This window comes from Vicugna pacos, chromosome 8 (assembly GCF_048564905.1).
Source record: "Vicugna pacos chromosome 8, VicPac4, whole genome shotgun sequence".
Classification (NCBI taxonomy): domain Eukaryota; kingdom Metazoa; phylum Chordata; class Mammalia; order Artiodactyla; family Camelidae; genus Vicugna; species Vicugna pacos.
Window position 1 is genome coordinate 51,629,901 of NC_132994.1, and position 24,664 is coordinate 51,654,564.

Below are 24,664 nucleotides of genomic sequence, written 5' to 3' on the forward strand. Positions count from 1 at the left end.
CCAACCTATCAGCAGGCCAGTGAGTATAGGAGAGCCAAAGAAGGTCCGGATAACACTGGCCAACCCATCTTTGGGTAGCCAGGCAAGACTAACACTTAAGGTGACTGCTGAGTGGTCACTGTTTAATTGTGATCTGTGCAGTGAACTAAGATTGTGGGAGAATTATACAAACTTTTCCACAAAAAGGAAAAAAATTGTTAATTTGTTCATTGATGTAATATAATGGAGAAGCGAAACAAAAAACATTTCAGTGAAACATAGTACACTTACAAAAACACATCCACAAACATACACATATACAACTAAAATTAAATCATCACTGGGCAGTATTTATCCTCAATGTGATTATCTATTTTCATCTATTCTAGTTTGCTTTTCATTAACAATGTTATTTGCAGCCAGTGGTAAACTAGAACACCTAATGTTCACTTGCAAGAATAGGTTAACTTCTGAGGAATTTTGAAAGCCAGTTGCTATTACATTCTTAGCTTTAAATCAGCTAAGTGAAAAAAAAAATATATATATATATGTATACACACACACACACATATATACATATATATATATATGTAGAGAGAGAGAGAGAATGGAAATCATCAAATTCTACAATCAGGGTTTTTTCTTTTTTCTTTTCAGAACCAGGTGTTATACTTTTAATAGGCACACCACTGGTTGATGACCTCTAAGTCAATTTCCCAAGTTGTTAATGGATGTTAACTTACAGTTAAAAAGTCATTGAATAACAAATATAAAGTTTTCTGTACCCAGAGACGCACCCATAAATATTAGTTTTCTTCTTTTTTTGCTCCTCCCACTGCTCTATTATTCAAAAGTATATGTATACATAATCAAGCAAAAAGGAGTGATAGAGTCAAAAAACACAACTTTTTGGGTATGTATTTTACATTTATTAAAACTCAGAACACCACTTAGCAATACAAAGTGTGAATGAGCCTGAGAAAGAAGGGAGAGCACTGACCAGAATTCTCTTGCAAGTAAAATAGAAAACTGCCAACTGTGATGATTCGAGTGATACATGAGCCATAATGTAAGTGGAATCTGGTTAGTTTCCATTCCCTCTTTCATTTAAAAAATGTTTAATCTCACAACAGTAAAATCTAGTAAAGCCTTAACTCTCAGTTACCAAGTGACAGATTCCTGACAGCATATACCTTCTTGAAATTGTTACTGCTATATTTCTTTACCTGTAATTTTCAGTGGTCGATGTTTCAAAATACATCTGATCAGACTCTGAGAGAGAAAAAGTAAATGGAAATATCTCACAAAGCGTGTATGGAGGTGATGGGGGGGTGGGCGCAACCCTCATGTTCAGCTTGTGTTTGGATCTCTTCCAAATAGTATAAAAGGTTTTGTGTGTCCTCTACATCGCGTCCCTGGCTTTTCCCCGCCTTCTCTTTACCTTTCTAACTTTCTTTCTTCTTCTCTATCTAGAAGTAGTGGACATAGGAATTATTCTGAAAAGGAAGGAATGTTTGGTTCAAAGCAAAGATTCCTTATACATACATATATTCCTTTTCATATTCTCTTTCATTATAGGTTATTGTAAGAACCTATGTAAGTATATGTATGACTGACACATCATGCTGCATGCCAGAAATTGGCACAATATTGTAAACTGACTATATTTCAATAAAAAAAGAAAGTTTCCTTTTTCCTTCAGGTCTTAGAAACTAAAAATTTTCCATGGTAGTCAAAATCACACCTGCGCACACATGCACACACACACACTTTAAGCAACGTCCTTCTTCTAATTTCCAGTCCTTTTGCTTCTATTCATTCAAACAGAATAAGTCTACTCAGTTTCTTTTTGAGTGAACAAATTTGTATTATGGAAATGTGAGCTGAAAATTTTCCCTAGCAAAATGGACTTAAGGGCTCTGCGAAACCAGGGATAGAAGAAACCATATATTAAGGGATTACATGTGGAGTTAAAATAGCCAAGCCATGTCAAAGCATCAAACCAAACGACAGGAGTAGAGAAGTCCAAAAAGGGATCCAATAAAATGGTGAAAAAACAGGGAAACCAACATAATAAAAAAACACCCATCACTATTCCTAAAGTTTTGGCTGCTTTCTTGTCTTTCCTCATTTGATTATTTTGATTCTCTGGCAAGTTATTGATGGCACGAGCATGTTTTCTGGATACTGCAAAAATTTTCCCATAAATCCCGACCATCACAGACCCAGGAGTGAAGAAACCTGCCATAAACAAGGTGGTCCCCCAGAGCTTGTTGAACATGACGGGGCAGGAACTGGAGCAAGCAACCAAGGTAGCGTAGCCTTCTATACCATCAGCGTAGGCCTCCAAGAAGACCACCCCGAATGCAAATATGCCGGGGACCGACCAGCAGAGCAGTAGCAACTGTTTAATGACTGGAATCGTCATGGTGGTGGAATACCGCAAAGGGTAACAGATAGCATAAAATCTATCAACGGCTACTGAACAGAGATGGAAAATTGACGTTATGCTAAGCATCAGGTCAAAACTATAATGGATCTTGCAAAACATAAGCCCAAAATACCAGCAGTTCTCCACCGATCTGATCATACTGTACGGCATGATGGTGAATCCCAGGAGGAAATCAGTGACCGCCATGGAGAGGACGAGGAAGTTGGTTGGTGTGTGAAGCTGCCTGAAGTAAGAAATGGAAATTACCATGGCCAGATTGCCAAACACTGTGAGGAATATGGCTCCGGTCATGAATGAATACATGGCGGCTCGGACAGCCAGCGACCTTTCACCTTCTGGGCAAGATCCATTTCCGTATTCAGAACAATTCACTATTTTCTTCAGAAAAAACAAAAACACGTGGAATTTTGTCAGTTAATTGCCAAAATATTCTGTTCTATATATACTTTCATCAAAAAAACTCTAGAAAGACAGAGAAGACGTAAGGAAGATAATTTATGCGGAAATATTACTTAGGAGCTTTCTTATTTATCTTAACCTGTATTTGCAACGTCACAGACTTCTAACTTAATGAGTTTATGTAATTATTTTTTACTTTATTCTTGCCTTGATTCAAGTTGCACCACCATCATTTATTATGGACTTAATGTACCCCAGGGCCTGAAACTAGAAGGAGGAAGTGGGAGGGGTTAGGGGCAGGGAGAAGAGGGGGAAAGGAAGGAAAAAGGAGGAAGAAGAAAAAGAAGAGACAAATTTATTATCAAACGTATATAATTGGTTCTCTCTGTGTACACTGGAAGAATAGATACCTACTGGACAATACATTCTTCAATGAGTCTGGAACTCATAATCAGATTTTGCTGACTGGGGTCTATGGCCTTGTGGGACCAGGAGGTTATTATTTGAAAACAGTTTCGTTCATGTGTTCTATTATTTTCACTGTGCTTCAAGTATTTTTTCATGTCGAGGTTATTTGAAAGAGGATTAAACTTTTGAATCAATTCCACTTAAGCAACACCATCCTCCGGGGTGTATTTGGCATGTTACTTGGATGGGGCAGCTGTCCTCAGTTTAAACCTTTCAGTGGTCATATCTTTCAGATGGCTTATCTGTGGAAAGCTAAATGCAAAAACCAGTATGTCAAAGCTGTATTCTTCAAATGTCATTTTTTTCTATTTTTTTAAACCTCTTAATGTAAGCACGTAGAGATACAAAAATTGCAACAGAATGAAAGAGTATGTCTGGCCGTGTCTCCATTGCTGTTGTTTCCACAAGAAGTTCAAACACAGAAATTAAGATTTGGAACATGATGAATTTCTTGCCCATTCAGCTTATGTCTGAACTGTCTTCTACTAAATTGTTAAAATAAAAGTGATTTCTACCTTTTTGGAGAAAGCTATTAAACTGCAAGAGCAGAGCACAGTGATAAAAGTTTTCTGGGGAGGGAGTGTGTAGCTCAAGTGGTAGAGCACATGCTTAGCGTCCTTGAGGTCCTGGGTTCAATCCCCAGTGCTTCCTCTAAGGATAAATAAATAAATCTAATTATCTTTCCCCAACCAAAAAAGAGAAGAATTTTCTGATTTTCCTGATATGTATGATCTCATTTCTTTTTACTTTGTTATTAAGTTTGTTTAGCTTCCCTATTAAATATTCCACTGCTTTAGCACCCACTTTTTAAGGCTTTTAAGAGACTTTACCCAAGCAATTGATTCCCTTCAGTTGTTCAATTTCTACCAAAAATTAAATGTTAATTAATTTTTTGTTTGTTTTTTAGGGGGAGGTAATTAGGTTTACTTACTTACTTATTTTTAGAGGAGGTACTGGGGATTAAACCCAGGACCTTGTGTATGCTAAGCATGCACTCTACCACTGAGCTATACCCTCCCCCTTTAATGAATTTTAACATGTGAAATAATACATGTGAACAGCCGTAGCACAATGCCTGATGTATAAAGAGCATTATCAGAGATGGCTTTCCTCTTGTCTGTCCGTCCTTCCTTCCTTTCTTCCTCCCTCCTTTTTCCTTCCTTCTTTCTTTCCTGATAAGGATGAACACCACATTCAACATTCAAGAATACATTTGACCAGAAAGGATTTCTCTTAAGAAAGTAAAGGAATGAGATCGTACGTACATAACAATGCAGGTAGTTGTCTGAAACCTCTGTTTCACAAAGGTAAGCATTTGTGGCAATTGATACACTCAGCTGCTTATGAAGAAATCACCCCTTCCATGATTTTAAATCTTCTTCCCAGGAAACATGCTGCACTGCCAAAAGGAAGCATGTTATCCTGCTCACATATTTTAAAAGCTCTGCCTTTTATTGCAAATTCCTACGAAGTCCTGCACCTACGATCTTCCGCATTCCTACGTCTCTCTCTGCACAGAACCAAAACGCCAAAAAGAAGACCCATCCACCCACAGTGCTGCTGCGTTATTAGGGTGACAGTTTGCTTCTTAAGAAAACCTCAAGGAAGAGAAAGCAGAGCTCTCTACCCCTTAACCCCTGTCCACATACCTGTTGCACTGCAGAAGATGACATGGTTACATAAACTCCTTGCTGGAGGAACTTAATTTCTTTGGTTCTTTTCTAACTAGTGGGAATGCTTTTATGGAACTAGAAGACCTGAGCTATGTGCATTGCGCTGTTCCATAACTTAACAATCACCCTCAAGGGAATCGGGTCTGAAAAATTAAAAAAAAGAAGAAGAAGAAGAAGAAGCAAAAACAAAACCTTGCCTCTTCAAAGTTTAACAGTTAAGTGAGCCTCAAACACTCCTCCATCCTCTCAGGAATCTGCATTCCTAAGTTTTCATCACCTCCAGCACTGAAGTCTCTAAGTCCACTAATATAAAGCTACTGTAAAAGCAAATCTAAACCACTGAGTGACAGGTGGCCCTGAGTCACCTGATCCAGTTATACATGGATGAGATCAGGGGGCCAAGGAGGAAAATGTTTTTGTGCCTTCGTTCTCTTTAAGACAATCTGACTGTCACAGTCCACACATTGTCTCCCATTCCAGTCACTGAGAAGAGGTCTTACGACCTATCGTTTTTGTCTTTTCTCTTTTGTTTAAATGTGACTAAAAGAATAAACCTCATCAAATCTCTTAGATCTGGGGGAATGGGGCATAATTGCTGTCTCTTTAAGGAACTCACGTAATGATGCCAAAATCTCAGCTGCTACTGGCTTAAATCTACTCACATGTTGAAGGACCTACTTTTTTGTTTGCATTCTTTTTAGAAAATGTTATAAAAGTGTGTTTAAAGAGAACTTTACAAGTATTACCACAACTACTTGCCAGGAAGGTAGAACTTTCTTTTAATAGCAGAAGGCATTACTACTCCAAGTTTACCAGCAACTTCTCTGCCTTCTGGGGAAGACAGTAAGTCATCTTGGATAAATCTTCTTGGTTCTGTACGGAATTACTTAAGCATTCTTTAATTTAACTTAATTATGTAGATGAGAGACAAGTAGCAGGGAAATGTTAGAACTTCAATTGTTATTTTTAACGAGCTGAAGAGTCTTCACAGAGCAAAAAGAATGAGTCTGGTCCTTTTCCCTTCTAAGGTTCACTGTGATTACAATATATATAATAACCTGAGAAAAATTTTTTTAGAAACTAGGGGGAGGGTATAGCTCAGGTGGTAGAGTGTATGCTTAGCATGCATGAGGTCCTGGGTTCAATCCCCAGTACCTCCAATGAAAAGCCAAATAAATAAATAAACCTAATTACCTTCCCCCTGCAAAAGAAAAAAAAAATACAATATATCTAATAACCTGAAATACACCATCTTAATATATACTGGCTTAATATACCAGTTTAATATGTAAGCTGGCAAGAAAGGACACAAGGGCTTTCCTGAGCAGGACTGACCATGAGGGAGGGCAGATGAAACACTGATGGGTTATAAAGTCAAAACCAAAGCCTAGAGACAATGTATGGGTGAGCCTTGAAAACTCTTCAGGACCAGCCTCTTTAATTCCAAGGGAAAGATTCGATGGTAAGGGCTCTTCGGTGACTGTAAGTGTAACGAGCGCCAGCACACTCTTCTTTCTAAGCCCTCGGAGACCGTAGCCTCCCCTGATAGCCCCATCTCTCTATCTCTACCTCCTTGCAGATGGAATGGTATCACTGGACTGGGTGGTCGTCTATTTTCAACAGTGACACCTTGTGGCAGCTTGGAAGAACTGAATCTTTGGTTTTAGTCCTAAGAGAATATACCAAAGGATCCAAAGAGAAATGGAAAATGGGTAATTGATTTAAATCAAACAAAGAGATAGAATCTTATTTTGTACCTCAAGCTGGAGGAAAAGGATATATCACTAGCATGAGTGTTCACACTTTTTAATGAAACCCAGGTGTGCAGAATTGGGCTTAATCACAATTAATTATGCCACTTATCTTATTTGTTTGTAACATAATGAATACCCATAACTGAACAAGCTTGACAATACTTTACATACCCCGATATTTTGCTTTCTGCCCATCACCTCAGGTAGCTGCTACACTGAAGTTTGTGTTTATCAGTTTTTGTATTCTTCTAATAGTTTTATCGTGTATATTTCCATAATCAAATTAAAAATATTGTTGGGTTTAACTGTTTTTCAAATTATTTATAAAATGGGTATCATGCAATTTGTTGTTCTTTAGACTTTGTTTTGCTCTTATTTTTCTGCTCTATTTTCTACGATATGTAGCTGTATTTCATTCATATTCACTGCTATATAATAATCGTTTCTATAAATGGATATTTGAATTATATCTAGTTTGCTATTATGAACAGTGCTATTTTTAATATTCTTGTGCAAGTTTCCTGATGCATATACTCAAGAGATTTTCTTGGAAATATACATGAGAAATTAATTAAGGAGTCAAAAAGAATATGAATATTCAACTCCATGACACAAAACAAATTTTATTCCAAAATGGCCATACTAATTTATATATGCAGAAATTCTGTTGACCTGTGTACAACACATGGTATTAATAAGGTTAAATTCTTGATAATTTGAGTGAAAAGTAGTATTTTATTGTAGTCTTGATTTGCATTTTCCTGATTGCCAGTGAGGTAGAACACTTATTCCTGTGTTTATTATTCTTAATTGTTTCCCTTTTGTGAAACCCTGTCATTTCTTTTCTTTTTGATTTACATTTTCCTTCTCTTGTTGATTTATACAAGTTATTTTTATACACTTAATAATAACCTTTTATCAGTTATTGTATATGTAGCAAGTATATTGTCCCAGCGGCTAGCTTACCTTTTCTTTTCCTTTCAGGTGAATTTTTGATATACAAAAGTTCTTTCATATAGCTTAAATTGATCAATCATTTATATTTTGTAACTTTTTAAAAAAATCCTTCCCTACTTCAAAGTCAGGAAAATTGTCATCTATATTTTCAACTGTAACTTTTTCAATTTTACTTTTAATATGTAAGTTTTTAATCCACCTGCAATTTTGTTTGGTGTGAAGTAATTTAATGTTTTCATATTAACCATCTTTTCCCAGCTCCATTTATTGAGTAGACTTTCCTTTTCCCAATTCAGATATGTCATGTATCAAAGTCTATATATTTCTCTAAGCTCAAGTAATTCCAGCCACTGACTTGCTCAATGCTACACAAAGACCACATCGCCTTTGTTACCATAGCTTCGTAATGACTGCTGATATTTAATGGATTAAGTCGTCTCCCCCCTCCCCCCCCTCCCCCATCTTCTGCTTCTGCTGCTTCTTCCCTTTTCTTCAAAGATCTTTATTACCTTTACAAGGCCCATAAAAATTATGTTGGATTTTGAGTGGGTAGCATTAATATCTCTTCAATATTATTCAGTCTTATTCATGAGCATGGGCTAGCTCCACATTTATTTGGCCTTCTTTAATGCTCTTCAGTAAACTTTTTTAATACTTTGCAAATGCATCTTGCACATCTTTTGGTAGTTTTATTCCTGGGTAACTCAATTTTATATTTGTTTCTTTTTAAAATTACATTTTCATTGTTGCTTTCTGCTGGTACAAGCATTCAGTTGAGTTTTGTATTTTGGTCCACCCTGTATTCAGGAAACTTGCTGAATTCTCCTATTATTTAAAAAATTTCTTCGTGTACTCTTCCAGGTTTTCTGTGTGGTTAATACTACATGCAAAGAATTATGGTTTTATCTCCTCCTTTCCAATGATTAAGGCCTTCAATTTCTTGTTCTTAATATACTGTACTAAGACCTCTAAAACAATGTTCATTGAAGTATAATTATAAAATCATGAAGTTGCTTTTAAAACTAAACATACCACTTATGACACTTAAAAACTCTTCTTAAAGAAGATACAGTTCAAAACCTTTTGGAGATCCTTTCTGTCAGTCTGTCATGCAGACACAATTTGTCTTTTTTGTTGTGGTTTACTTCTATTTCTAGAATATAAAGACCACAGTATATCAGCCAATCAGATCACTGAGACTTTGCTTGAAATGTTTCTTGCTGTTTTTGAAAATCCAACTCACATTAAGGATTTTTCTTTTAAATGTGTATCAGCCATTTTAATCTGAAAAAAAATATAGCATTAGTTTTATCTGAGTCTGACAAGGACTGCTTATTTTTCTGAATCACTAGAGCTCTCGCTGTGACAGCTCCCATTGTCACTCAGATGCTTGGCATTGAGATAGTCCGCTTACACGGCACTGCTCCACAGTTTCCACTTTATTCTTACTCTTATCCTCCCCTACCCTAAACACACATGAATAAAGTCAATTTAAAAAAAACACTTTTTATGCTACAAAAAAGAGAGAAATTAGAAAGAAAGAAATGAAGGAGGGAAGAAGAAAGGAAAGAAATAAGAGAGGTGTGGCGAGAGAAAAACATGCATGGTATGATTTGCTGTATCTGCTAAACAGAAGGAGGGACGTGTAAGGCTGTGATCTGAGCTCTAAGTTGATAGTCAGGGATATATTTCTTAATTTTATCTGTGCAACTATGAACCAGGCTGACAATGGTGAGTTAACTGTAAATAGCAATATAATAATAATAATAATAATAACTCAGATTTACTGACCATGTACTATGAACTAAGTATTATACATTATGTAAACAGTTGACGAATGTAATCTACTTTTCTTTCCAAAAACCGTATTTCATTTCCATGAAAGTTTCAAAGAGATTGAGAACATGTTGGTATTCACGCCTGGACCCTTATCATTTAGCTAACACAATGACTGGCACATAATAGGTGCTCAATAAGTACGTGTATGTGAGTGAATAAATGATTTAATGAATGAGTAAATCTTCACAATAGCCCTAAAAATTATGTTACCCATTTACAAATGAGAAAACTGAAATTTAAAGAGGTTCAGTTCATTGCCTTCTGCTGTTGAACATGGCTAAACAGCTAATACTAACCCATGCTTGAATATAAACTCAAGTCACTATGTTTCTAGGGTACTCCAAGCAATGATTCTGCTTTCTTTCGTTTGTAGTCTTATTTGATGGTGGTAACAGGAGTGATGAAGAAGAGAATTTAGGCGAATCAATTACCCAAGTAATAACCACTATTTTTCACTTCACTTTTTGTTATAGAACTAACCTGGATCTAGCTGTACACATTCAAATTTAACATCGTGGTAATCCCACCTCCAGTCTACTGCATGGTAGCAAAACAGGTATTAGTATGGTGTTTTGTTTTGTTGTGTTTTATTGTTCCTTGTAATACGAACCATGGAAGAAAAATCAATGAAGTATCTATGTGTTTTTCCTAATTCTCCCAACTTTCAATAATTTTCTGTTCTTAGAAAATACACAGACAAAATGAAAACTTTAAGCCATTTAAAAATAAAGTTATCAACACATTTCAAACCTATGACATCACTGCTTGCAAACTCTTCTGTTTGTCAAAAGTAAAGTCTTAGGAGAATCTCTAATAATAGTAATTAAATGTGTTGATTGGATATTTACCAATGTCCAAGGCACTTCATTTACAGTTTGACACTCTGATGCTGCAATTCAAGCCCATAGTCCAAAGAGACAAATTTAGGCAGCATTTTTCTCACTTTGCTCTCATTTGCCAAAGTTTTGTGTAAATAGAGACCAGAGGGCATCATTAACACCTAGACAGTTCTGCCTTGATCGTGATGGGAAATAATTACACACTCTAAGTCACTGGGGAAGTAGTTGTACTTGGTGGAGATAGGAAAACATTTATCACAGAACATTATTTGAGGGGCCAAGTGTTTGGGGAATTCTCAGACTGTTATGCAAAGGTGAGGTGTAAATCTGAGAAAGAAAACTTTAGCTGATGCAAGAGAGGCAAAACAGTGACTTCTGTCTTAATTTATCTTCTAACTTGATGTAATATGTTTACAGAGCTGGCATCATGAGCAAAAAAAGAAGAAGAAGAAAGGAAGAAAGAAAAAAAAAAAGAATAACCAAGGAATCACTTATCTGGAAGATTTCAGAAGTCTCAGAAAAAATGTTCAACTAACATCACACCTCAACCCTGGTTGGCTGATACAAGAAAACTCTGAATTATATACTCATTCTGTTGATCCTTTAATGAGTAATTTCAAATTTTAGAATTATAAGTAAATTACATATATGGAATAAATTGAGTTTGTGTCAAAGGGAGGTATAACACAGGATAAGGCCAACTTTTTCTCAGTAGCAAGAATTCTTTGGCTTGTGTTTGGTTGTGGCCTTTGTCATGTTTCCACTGTATTGTGACTGTAGGTTATAAGCTGTCCTTCTGACTTTAATTTCTTTGATGACTGGCACTAACTTGATGCCTCCCTGATACGTTCACCATAAAAACCTTACGGCCAAAAACACCTTTCCTGCAGAAACATGTCACCAGGGTAATCTTTCTGCATAGAACTTGACATAAATCTTCTGCTATTCTTTTGCACAATTTTAATTGTGAAATTCATTAGGAAAGAGGATGATATAATTCTACACTAGTTTGGGGTTTTGTTTTTTGTTTTTTATTTTTTATTTTTTTACAGCAGTCAGAATCGCCATCATAAAAAAGTCTACAAATAAATGCTAGAGAGGGTATGGGGAAAAAGAAACCTTCCTACACTGTTGGTAGGAATGTAAATGGTGCAGCCACTATGGAGGACAGTATGGAGGGTCCTTAAAAACTGAAAGTAGACTTACCATATGACATAGCAATCCCACTCTTTAGCATATATCTGGAGGAAACTATAATTCAAAAAGACACATGTACCCCAATTTTCACAGCAACACTGTTTACAATAGCCAAGACAGGGAAACAACCCAAATGTCCATCGACAGATGAATAGCTAAAGGAGATATGATATATTTAGACAATGGAGTATTACTCAGACACAAAAAATGAACTAATGCCATTTGCAGCAACATGGATGGACCTAGAGATTATCATATTAAGTGAAGTCAAAGACAAATATCATATGATGTTGCTTTTATATGGAATCTAAAAAAAAAAGATACAAATTTTATTTACAAACCAGAAGTAGACTCATAGGACATAGAAAACAACTGTAGTTACCAGTGGGGTAAAGGGTAGGGGGAAAGGATAGATTAGGAGTTTGGGATTAATAGATGCACATTACTATGTATAACATAGATAAGCAACAAGGACTTACTGTATAGCACAGGGAACTGTATTCAATTTCTTACAGTGAGCTGTAATGGAAAAAAATCTAAAAGTATATATATATATATGTGTATGTATATATGTATATTTATAACTACACTTGATCTTAGCCAAAAGGCTGAATTGCTTTGCTGCACACATAAAACTAACATTGTAAATCAACTAACTTCAATTAAAAAATAAGACAAAAATGATATGTAATATCTACCTGTGTCAACTTCTCTGTGTGCACGACTTCATCGTATTCTGAGTGAGCACCACCATAGCACACATCAATAAAATGGCATGGAATCATGCTAGTTATGTGGGTTTGCTGTGTGTTTTTATGTGCAAAGCCCCATACTAGGTGGTATCTCTCATGTAATAATTAACAATCCAGTGAAGTAGTAGTATTGTCCTCATTTTGCAGGTGAGTAAATAAAGGTTTAGCGTTTTTGAGTGACTTTGTTCAAATACTAGCCGATAAATGTTGGAGCCAGAATTTAAATCCATGATGTCTGGTTCCCAAGTTTGTCCTCTTCACCACAGATCATCCTCTTGACATAGGCCCTTAGTGTCCACGTTATTTATAGTCTCATTACAGCTCCCCATCAGCAGTGAAGGTTGAGAAACATTAACAAATCATATTGTGAAAATATTGGCCAATAAAATTCTAACGTGTATCATTTCAGCTATTACTTATTTGACTTGATTTATTTTTTCATTCAAAGAATTCTTTTTTTTTTAACTGAAGTATAGTTGATTTTGACTTGCATATTTATGAAGAGGAAAGTTTGCCATTGATAAGCCATTGTGAGTGGCTTACCTTTAAGCTTCTAAATCATCTTAATTGATAAATATACTGGGAACTTTTAGTTTGTGTAAGTCAATGATTTCTTCCTCCTAGAAAACAAAATCAAAGACAGAAACAAATCAGATGTTGAGGCTGATATGACTTCACAGTGAAGTTAGGGTCAGTGGAGCATTCCAACCAAGTTAGGATGTCAGAGCAGCTGAATTCACTGGGAGCTTAGAGACTTGGAAAGGGGGTTTTAGGAGGAAGGGGGATGTGAGAAAGAAGGTCAGGACCTGCCAAAGATAAATTTACTTTCCCTGAATGCTTTTTTACAGTTGGCCATGTACCCAGTGACCTGTGTTGAAACACTTTGGAAAATGCATTTATACTTCAATCTTTAAAAAAAAAAACTGCTCTGATTTATACATTACCTAAATTATTTGAGTGCAACACTCAAAATATCTCTCTGAATAATTGGGTGTTAGGGGTACACTTCACAGTCTGCTAAATTTAAAAACACATATTCTTCATGCATCTTTAAACATTTAAGTTAATGTTCAGGCTCTTATTGACAATGTACAAATAAACTGATACACCAGAATTCACAATTTATTGGGGTTTATATGACTTGCCTTATTTTTTTTTGCCAAATATTTATAAGCCTCCAAAGATTGAATTATTGACCTCAAGAACCAAGTTGAAAATCAGGATAGAAGTTGCATATCACTGATCTTTTAAGATGGCAATATTATTATTATAAATAGATCAGTTCAACAAACTTCCTTGCTAATACATTTATTTTTATCTCTTCTTGAGTGGAAATTTATATGAATCCTCATCTTTGAGAGGAGAGTGGAATAAGAGACTATTTTGAATGAAAGTTGTCTGGACTGGGGAAGGGGTGTCATGTGGTTGCAATCACTTTCTTCGTATTTACCATAAAGTTGTGTTTCAAGTTAAAGTTCTTTCCATTCATGCAACCAAAAACTGCTGCCAAGGAGAATTTTTTAGTAGACTATCTAGGACTCATGGAAGCCATGAAAGAATGGATAACTCAGTTTGGAAATGAACAGTTAGGCATCTCTGAAGTCTGGGAAGCAAGAACGCCAACAATACCAAGAGCAATCAGGTCACAATCTCATCACACGGATGGGATGGAAACTCATTATTTTTTGCTCTCTGCTAATGATTCTGCAAAAAATCACTGTCTCTTTCCCTTCACTGAAGATTCCATTTCTAGAGAAAGACTTTCTGAAATTTTCAGTGAAGGTTATCCACCCATCTGTTTAGTCAAGGGAAAGGGCCAAAGGCCAGTCTCTGTATCACAGCCCAAACAGATTATGTCTAGTTAAGATGGGAAATTTCACAAAATCTCATCGGATTCCACTTGGGAAGTGGACTGTGGACAACCAAAAGACAAAAACACCTTCTGCATGAGGGAATGGAAACTAGAGTAACGCTGGGACTATGGAAAAGACAAAGGGAGCCTTTCTTGTTTTGCTGAGAGGATGTGGTTAGGGGTTGTCTTTTATTATGAATATTAAAAACAAAGGCTAGAAAGAAAAAATAGGCTAGAAGGGATTTAGTCCTAAGCAAAAAGGTAGAATTATCTGAGTCATGAAGTTGTCCCATGGAAAATGTAGAATCAATATTAAAACCTGAATAATACTTTAAAATAGATGTAAGACAAGGATGACTCTTATCAGCATTGTCAATATTACTCTAGAAATTCTGACTAATGAAGTACAGCAAGCAATGTAAATAAGAATGATTATCGGAAAGGAGATAAAACTTAGCATTGTTTGAAGATAACATGACAATGTATAAGAACCCAAACAGGTCAACTGAAAAGTTAAATAAATTTTACTGCACACCAGTAATAATAATCACATAGAAAATAACTTTAAAAAGATAGACTCACAATAAACAAAACACACACACACACACACACACAGAAGTGCAAAACATCTTAGAATGTATGGGAGGAGATGAAGAAAACCACAGGAGTTTTCTGTAAGGTACAGAAAATTGTCTAAATGCTTTTGCTCCCTTTTTTAAAATTTGACAAAATGGTCTCACAGGTAGAAAAAATCAAGGTAGTTTTTGAAACTAAGAGTGATTACAGGCAACTTGTCTCACCATATACTAAATGAAAAGGTTTTTTTAAATGTTTTTAAAATGTACTAGAACAAAACTCTAGTCAGATCAATGAAACTTAAATATACAGGCCTGAAACAGACTGCAATAGATGGAAGGGATCATCAGGTTTGTGAACAGAAATTTATATGCAGGAACATACATTTTTATTTCACTTATTTTAGTTTCATCTAAAATTATCTGCTTTCCCCTACCTTACCCATGAGCATGTCACAATCATTAGATAAATAAACCCTAATCCCTAGTGCCACTGAACATGATAGGAGCCATGTGAAGTCTGGATGAGAAACAGCTCAATTGCAAATCGATGCTTATAACTAGGAATGTTTGCCCTCTTCTATTAGGGGATCTTACCTGAACCACTATTTGTTCCTCTTTTCTCTTTCGTATGTACCATCTTAATGGACATGGCACGTCTACTCTGACCATACCTGTTCTTATCCCTCGTGTTTAGCTGCATTGATGGATAACTGCTTCTCTTTCAGTGTAGACCAGAGCCCAATAAATGAATTTGCTTTACTTAACACAGCTTGTATTTTGAGTTCCACCACAGCAGGCATAAATTTGAAATATGGTGAATCCTTCCAGATATTTGTATAAGCTTCAATAACATTTAATTTCTATTATTTGAAAAAAGAAATCAAAATGAACTAAGTGGTGAACAACAGGAAAATAGCTAAAAGAATTTTTTGTGCATCCATACAATGTAACATCATATAGTCATCAAAAAATGATATTTTTAAGAATTTTGAATGATACAGTTTTTTCAGGAAGTGAGCTATGAGTGATATTTTTGTTTCCATTTTTCTATATGATATATTATTTTAATTTTTTCCCTTATTTTCCAATTTCCTGCAAGTGTGAAAATCATAAAAAAACATTTTAAAAATATAAAAATCAAGAGATTTAAGAATTAATAAATAGCAAATTATATATAAACAGTTACTGATAATGTTTTATGTACACTTTTAGTCTATTTTACGAAGAGGCATATATACTCAAACAAATGAATGACAAAGTCATTCTAATTTGTGTCCCCAGATGCAGCCCCTTAGTTACCACTACTGGACAATTGCGTAAAGTACCACTATCAATTTCATGACAGTTCATCTAAGGGCAGGAAACGTTCTTTAAAATGTAAGTCCTTAAAATTCTGGACTTGCAAGACTTTAGTGTGTACAGTAAGAATGGTAAATAAGAAGCAAGATGTAAGCATCACATCTCACTATACAATCTCTGACTCAAATAACCGATAAAAGCCCTGCATTTGGTGGATGTGATTAGGTTGTGTTTATAAATTTGATCACCAACTGTTTTGCAAAACAGTAAAGTATAATAATTCTATGGATTTGATTCTAAAAATAATTTGCACCTAGATGAATCTTTCTGAAAAATTTTACCAAATAGAATCATCCTCAGTGCTCTTCTGAACCAAGGATAGAAGAACGCATAAACCATTGGATTAAAAGTGGAATTCAAGTAGCCAAACCAAACCAATGCATCATTCAAGGTGGGTGGAATTGTATAGTCCAGGAAAGGATCCATGACTGTGCAGACAAAGAAAGGACACCAGCATGTTAGGAAAACTCCCACCACAATCCCTAATGTCTTTGCAGCTTTCCTTTCTCTGCTTTGTGAAATTCTAGTTTTCTCTTCCAATCCAATTTGAAGCTTCTGATTTGCATCAATCGATCTTGCCTGCCCTTCTGCTATGAAATATATTCTACAGTAGACACACAACATAATCAAGCCAGGTATGTAGAAAGAAGTCATAAAGGCCAGAACCCCTGATGTTTTGCTGAGGAAGACAGAGCAACCCCCTATGCAGTGAACGTATTTGTAATACATCTCTTCAGTGCCTTTGAAGTTTAGCTTCAGAAAGATCATTCCAAAAGCAAAAAGAGCAGGAATACTCCAACCAATGAAGATCATCACAAAAATAACCAAGATATTGATCTTGGTTTTGTATCTCAATGGGTCACACACGGCATAGTAGCGGTCAATGGAAATGAAGGACAAGTGAAAAATGGATGCTGAGCTCAGCATAATATCCGTGCTGGTGTGAATTTTACAGAAGACTTCTCCAAAATACCAGCAGTGCTCAACAGACCTCACCATGCTGTAAGGCATGACCAGGCACCCCAGCAGAAAGTCCACAGTGGCCATGGAATAAATGAGCCAATTGGTTGGGGTGTGAAGTTCCTTGAAGTGCGATATGGAAATAATAACTATCAAATTGCCAACCACTGTTGTCAGAATTATAAGCACCATTAAACTATACAGGGAAGCTCGGACATCATTCGACCAGCTGCTTTTCTCACAGGAAATATTAATTACATTGTGGCAAAAGGACATCATTCCTGAGGGCTGTCCATTAGTTTATCTTTTCTTTTGTGCAATGAGGAGTCTTTCTTCAAAATCCATAATCAGGTTAGAGTCCCTTCTCTTATTTCCATGTACATATCCCAGAAACCTGGGAGGGAAAAAAAAAAAGGAAATCATCAGTGATTTGACTCTTCTCACTTTTAACACATTTACCTATTACTTCTTGTTAAAAACAAAATGATATTTTAGAAAGAGCTTTTATTTCCAAGTTGAGTTCAACAACTTTTTTTAGCATCTGCTTGATGCTGGTCACTGTGATGGAAATGCAAAGCTGAACTATTACTCTGAAATGTCTGATTCTGTAATTCTCAGGTAAATTCTGGAATCTGCAATACATTTTGCAATATATATCTAATATGTATTATATAAAATATACAATAAATATTATATTATTATATGTTATACATATATAAAGAAGGGGAGAAAGAGTTTGGAGGAAGAATGTAAATTGATGGCAATCAGTAAACAACCTGTCACTTCGTTCTGGAAACGCTGGAAAACAGCACCAACTCTTAGAATTCCAGGAATTTACCCTCCTTTTTGACTCTTCTCATCCCCTCTGGGCTGTCAGTTTAGGTCAAGATCACATAGAAATCTGAATTTATCCAAAATTAGAATTGAAGGAATAAGATTAGGTACCAAAATACATGTTTTAATAAATTTGACACATCTATCCCCCTCATCCCTCTCTGCCTTCTAGTCATTCTCAGGAGGAAACGTATTCATATCAAATGCATCTGTAAGATTTATTTTAATAGACACCCAGGCCCATTTCATGACAGAACAAATGACAGGCAAAATCTAGTAATGTTGCTTGAAAGATGTAATACTTGAATTATAATTAACATTTTGTTTAAAGAAAGATGGATTTTTTTTAACTATGAAATTTGCATGCACTCAGCCTCACGCTATCATTTAAGTTAGGTATCTTCTACTTAGACTTTCTACTGACCAAGCAGGAGTGACTTGGTTCCCTCCTCAACACTCTTCAAAACGTAAAGAATATGAATAGATTCTGTGAAAGGTGTGGAGAATACGTCCAACAGAAGATGTTGAGCAGAGGACAAAGTTGTACTGTTTGCAATCAGGTGTGAGAATTTGTTATAAAGCAAAAGGAAAGGACATCCATGGTGCCCTTTGAAAAAGGCAGTCATGGAGGGAGGAGGGGAAAGTCATAGCCTTTTAAAAATCAAGCCACAATCCCTGGTGCCCAGGTGGACAGAGCCTGGGAGAGGCAGAAGTTGTGCAGGCTTAGAAGAGGAATTCTGCCACATGCCCAGCCCCTAGAAGAGAAAGTCACCTGAGTTCCAAAGCAGATTTAGGGAGATAACCAAAGGAAATTATATCAGATCTTTTTAAAATTCTGTAAAGGAATTATGGAAAAGAATAACTACAACTGAAAACTGAATTACCGAACTTGTGAATAGAGTGGAGAAACATCACATACACTAAGCTAAAAGACACTAAAGCTAAAAAACAAACAAACAAAAAAAGAAAATTCCCTCATTCTTTTTCAACAAATTTCAAACAAATACCTTCCCTCTGTCAGGCACTAGGCGCTGGGGAAGAGTGGTGAACAGACACAACGAAACTTCCTGCCCTTGTGGAACTTACAGTCTAGTTGAGGGGTAAGGATTGGCACAGACAATAAACATGATAATAAATAAAATGGTAGATTGTAATGGTGGCTAAAGAGAAAAAATAAAGCAGGAAAGAAACACATAGGGAGGGGAGTGACATTCAGGATAAGGTATCCACAGAAGGAGGTGACCTTGAATTAAATATCTGAAGGAAGTGAGGAGCTAGCCACATGGATATCTGGAGCAAGAGCAATCAAGGTAGTGGGGTCAGCTAGTGCAAAGGCCCTGAGGTGGGAGCATGCCTAGTGTGTTTGCAGCATAGCAGGTGTCAGTGTGGTTGGAGCAGAGCAAGCAAAGCAGAGAAAGATAGATGAGGAGCCCAGAGAAGCTGCACAAGGCTACACTGGATAGGGCCTTACAGGTCACAGGAAGAATTCAGCTTTGCCTTTGAGTGAGAAAGGAAAACACTGGGAGGTTCTGAATCTAGCAACATGATCTAACGGGGTCTAACAGAGTCACTCTGGCTGCTGTGCTGAAAACAGGGGCGGAGGGCAAGGACAAAGTGAGATGATTAGGAAGCTGCTGCATTAACCTGGTGAGAGAAGATGGTGGTATGGACCAGGGCAGTGGCTGTGCGTGTGGAGAGTAGGGGTCAAGTTTGGATATGCTCTGAAGGTGCAGCAAGCAGGATTTGCGGACAGATTGAATATGAGTTGGGAGAAAGTTATCAAGGGAAATGGGAAGGTTTTGTTCTGAGCAGCTTGCAGTGTGGAGGTCCCACTTACTAAGATGGGAAAGATGGTGACTGGAGAAAGGTAAGAAGCAGGATGAAGTTAAGAGTTTGGTTTTGAACTTGGGAGCCAGGTGCTGAAGAGGGTGGCCTTTAGAGCCCAGCTGCCTCCGTTCAAGTCCAGGTTTGGCCATTCCCCAGTTCTGTGGCTTTAGACATGCTACCCAAACTCTTGGGGATGTGGTTTTCTAATATGGAAAAAATAAATTATTTCCTGGGCTTTTATGTAGCTGAAATGAGTTAATATTTGTAAAGTGCTTATAGTAGTATCTTGTACATACTGTTTATCAAACAAGTAAACATCCAAGGGGAATGTTAAGGGCATGTTAAGGGAATGTGCAAGAACTATTGCAAGGTTTTTTTTTCAAGAAAACATATATATTTAAATCAATATAAAAAAAAAGATGTACTCTAGAGGGTCATTATAGGCAGAGGAAGGAAGAGGGTGAAGGGTGAACAAACAATAAGATGAAACAAACAGAAATAATGTGTCATAAGAGAAAGGGCTATTTTACTCAATACTATATAGCCCTAGAGCCTGGAAAATGTGTGCAACATGTACTGAGCACAAAAATGAATAAGGGATTGAATCAATGAACAAATGAACTGAGGAGTTCATTACCTCATTTCTGTGCTCCCTGGGACCAGTAAAAATCAAGGCACATACGCTTAGCCTGGCTCTGATTCCAAAGATAAAGGAGAAAATCTTATAGGTATTCAAAAAGAAATTCCTTGGTTGTGGTGACAGTATCACAGGTGTTTGTATAAGTCCAAACTCAGCAAATTATAGAAGTAAAATATGCGCAGTTCTTTGCATATCAATTATAACTCAGCAATGCCACTTCTAAAAAATAAAACAGAAGGAGAATCAGGCTAGCATAGGGCTTCTCATGTGTGATTTTCGGAAGCCCGAGAGCAGTGGAATGCACTTAGAAACTCAGGAAATAGGATAACAACTCAACAATCCTATATTCAGCTAGATAGTAATCATATGAAGGAAAAATAAAGACAACAGATATACTTTTACAATCACCTTTGAGGGACTCTAGGAAATACTCTACAATATAAAAATTAAAACAAAAATTTCTAAATAGCAAAAGATTACAAATAAAAGCAGCAATCATGAGAAATATCTAAATTAAGATTTAGTTTATATCAAAAAAAGAGTTATGATAATATGACATGATACAATGCTTGTTAAATAAGGATTTTTGAAATGGAAAAAATAAATTTGAAGAAAACAATATTAACGTGGAACTTAAATTTTCAACCCCTAGTTGTTTTCATAGTGAGTGAGTGGCTGGCAAGTTAAATTTCTTAATGGGATCACAAGATGCATAACTAAACATTTAATTTTGGAAAGTTTCTCTATCTGTATTTTTTTAAGTTTAAAATGCCAAACAGTTTGACCCAGCCAATATTCAATGCAATAGTTTTTGTAACAAGCAATGAAAGTAGAAGGTAAAACTGAACATATATCAGGTACGTAAACATCAGTAGACATATGGTGCTCGATAAGATGTTAAATTGGAGAAGTTGGTTCTTTTTATGTAGAGACATAGAAAGGTGTCACTAATATCTTATCCAATAAAGAAAAAACTTTTGCAGAGTGTTTTAAAATACCATGTACAGAGACACACAGACCCACACAAGGACATGTTTGCATAAGCATTAAAAATGGGTATGGAATAATACCTTCCAATCAAAGATTATAAGATCTAAACTCAATAAATAGGTAGATAGATAGATAGATAGATACACAGATAAACAAACAAAGGGGAAATAATACCAAATTTTAGCAATAATTTTTCCTAGGTGATAAAATAATGGGTGAGATTTACTTTCTTCTCTATAATTTTTCTATATTCCATGTTTCCTACTACGAGAATATTTCCCTTACATATCCAGAAAAAAATTTAATAAAATTAAACAGATTGCTTATAAATTGTTTCAAATGAAACCTTCAATAAAACTTTTTTTAAAATAATTGATGAATAATTATTAACAAATTATATTATTTGTTTATATAATTCTTTATATGAGTAAAGAAATTTATCTTTATATGAAAACCACATTTTGGCTAAATTTCTGAGCTGAACCTATATCCCATTTTTGTTCTCTTATACAAACTTGGAAACAAAATTTGAAATGGACTTTAATCATTTTATTCCAAAAATATATTTGCAGCTCTGTAATTTATCTAGTATTCATGAATAAACACTAGAAGTATTTTTGAAAAATACTTTAAAAGAGGGAAAAAGTCAAGGGATAGAATTTCTAAATATTTAAGTTATGAGTCATGGGACGTCCAGATGGGACATGCCTGGAAGCACATTATTTCAATCTTGAAGAAATGGGAAACATGGCAAAATCAATTTGTTTGCTTAGATTTGAGCATAGACTGATAGAAAAGATAGAAAACAATCTCCAGCTATATTATGATAAGGTTAAAAGATTATACCTGAGAGTCTGCTATGTAGATGTGCAAAAGATAATATGTATCAAAAGATTCTTAGGTTAATCAATCTAATATTTGGCATGTATAGACACACATACATACACACAGAGGTATAAACATTAAAGCATGAAGTCATTCATATATGCACCAGGGTTTTTCCCACTAAATAATATTTGTGCAAATAAATAAGAGATTAGTTCTATAGTTTCATATATAGTAAGAATAAAATACAATTTAATTTTAAAAACTGAAAATTCTCTATGAAGACTCCTTTTACTATATTAAAAACTAGCCAGCAAACACAATATGGAATTTCCTTCTTCACTCCCAAGAAAAGAGATTAAAAAATCATATTTCAACTTTTCAAATTTTCTAGCTTCCCACAGGTGAATTTTTAATAAAAGTGAAACATTTTTAAAAGCACATGTAAAGTAAGCTATTCAAAACTATGTAACTATTTTTTAGCCTCTCTTACTAAAATTACAGAAACTTTGTGAATCTTCCCAGTACATAATCCTAACATTTAATTTAACATGTAAGTACCAAGCCATTGATACATTTATTCTCTTCAACATTCTCCCTATAAAAGATTGCCTAGGCATCCCAGCCAGTCTCTATGATTTGGCGAGGCTGTTCATCGTGTTCAGACTTACCTTGTCAGCAAAGGGTCACAGAGCAAGTGGATGAGCAGAAATACTGCCTTTGGGAGGAGGCCATCTGCACGTGTCTCCTGTACACCTGCTGCTGGCTAGAGCCACTGCCGCTGTACCACAGACCACAGTCAAAGCAGACACAGAGTGACGCAAATATTAAAATATGAAAAAGATAAACTGATAATAAATCTTTCTGACACAGGTAACAATGTCTTATGGAAAAATATAAGTGGGAGATGCTTTTATTCTAAACCAACATCAGGAAGCTAGCAGTGAGCAAGCTAAATAGAGAAGGTAAATATTACCATTACTTTTAAAATAACCTCAAGCGTGAGCCAACAGTAACCACAGTCATGGGTTTTATCAGCATGTAAATGAAAACACATGTCCATTAAAACTGCCTTAATTGTTCATTCACTTGAAAGGAAAGCACTCCTCTATTAGACATTTGTACAAAGGAGATAACAAGCAGTAAAAAAAAAAAAAAAGAAAGAAAGAAAAAGAAAACAAAAAAAAACCCTCACTTTCAAAACAGATGACTTGCACCTGCCAAAGGAATATTTTTAAAAATTAGAATGTATTTAAATCCAATAACATCTTCTAATTCGAAAATAATTTAAGGCAGTGGCTTTCACATTTTTTAACCACAATAGAAAGAAATGCATTTTAGATCACAACTCAAGGTAAATGTAACTCCAGCTTCAGAAATTCCTAGACATTAAAGGTTGGTTCAAGAAATAACATCCAATTTTACTTCTGTTTAACAGTACATACAAAATATTATTCATCTTTCCAAAAATTAGTTTAATGTTTGCCTGAATCATACATATACCTGTCATTTTGTGAATGAGCGAGCAAACAGAGTATGTCACATATTAGAGTTTATTAAGCTTCAGGAAATCAAGTATCTTATCTACTTTGTTCATTACTGTCTCCCTATCACCTAAAATAGTGTCTGCAAACCATAAGCGCTCAACACATATTTACTGATTGAATGTTAAATTACTGATTAAATTAATTATCCTTTTAAAAACAAAATATTACATTGATATGGAATTCTCATAGTTCCTCTTGTGTTAGTTACTAGACTGCACTACCAGTCAACCTTTTCATTTTAGTCCTAGTTCTTAATTATTTTTTTAACCTGAAAATTTATTTAACCAACAACTGGGTGCTAGGCTTGTGAGATGAAAGATAATTATAATTCTTCCTTCCAGGAAGAGATAGCTAATGGTGAAACAGACATACAAAAGGATATTCACAGCACAGTAGAGAGAGGGCTAAGTGAAAGTATAAAGGACCATGTTACGGACGCACATAAGAGAGATCTTGAAAGCACATGAGGCAGCCAGGAAAGGATTCACATAGAAACTGAATTTGGAAAGAAGATCTCAGAAGACTTCACAAAAGGGCTAAATTTAGAATGGGGCGGATGTGAGGGCAATCTGGCTGCGACATCTGTCACCCTATTGATCACTAGGGTTGATTCGACTGATCTCTGACTAGCTAGGCGGGTGTCCCCTTCCTCCCTCACGGCTCTATGTGTGTCCCTCCAGAAGCTCACTCTTGGTCGAAGAGGACGACCATCCCCAGTAGTGGAGGATCATTCTTCTTGATCAAGGGTATACAAGTAGCTGTGCTCCCCTGCTAGAACCTCCAAACAAGTTCTCAAAAACTGAGATCAGTTCGGAGCCCTGAGGATAGACCAAACGTTAGCAGGTCTCACAAATCTCTTAAAACTCCATTCAGAGAGTAGATTGAGTCATAAATAAAGTCATTCTGATGCCAGTAACTCAATATTTTCATGAACATTATAGTG

General features: G+C 35.7%; 2 protein-coding genes across 2 annotated transcripts; both read right to left on the reverse strand.

Moving 5' to 3' along the window:
• Positions 1-1,813: 1,813 nt before the first annotated feature.
• Positions 1,814-2,806, reverse strand: LOC102539141 (trace amine-associated receptor 2). Its single transcript, XM_006200062.4, has one exon. It carries the CDS (start codon positions 2,732-2,734, stop codon positions 1,814-1,816), a length of 921 nt encoding a protein of 306 aa, XP_006200124.3. The 5' UTR covers positions 2,735-2,806.
• Positions 2,807-16,252: 13,446 nt separating this feature from the next.
• On the reverse strand, positions 16,253-22,957 carry TAAR1 (trace amine associated receptor 1). Its single transcript, XM_006200063.3, has 2 exons — positions 22,846-22,957; positions 16,253-17,452 (listed from the first exon to the last, which is right to left on the reverse strand). The coding sequence occupies exon 2, from the start codon at positions 17,335-17,337 to the stop codon at positions 16,321-16,323; it is 1,017 nt and encodes a 338-aa protein (XP_006200125.1). The 5' UTR covers positions 17,338-17,452; positions 22,846-22,957; the 3' UTR covers positions 16,253-16,320.
• Positions 22,958-24,664: the final 1,707 nt, after the last annotated feature.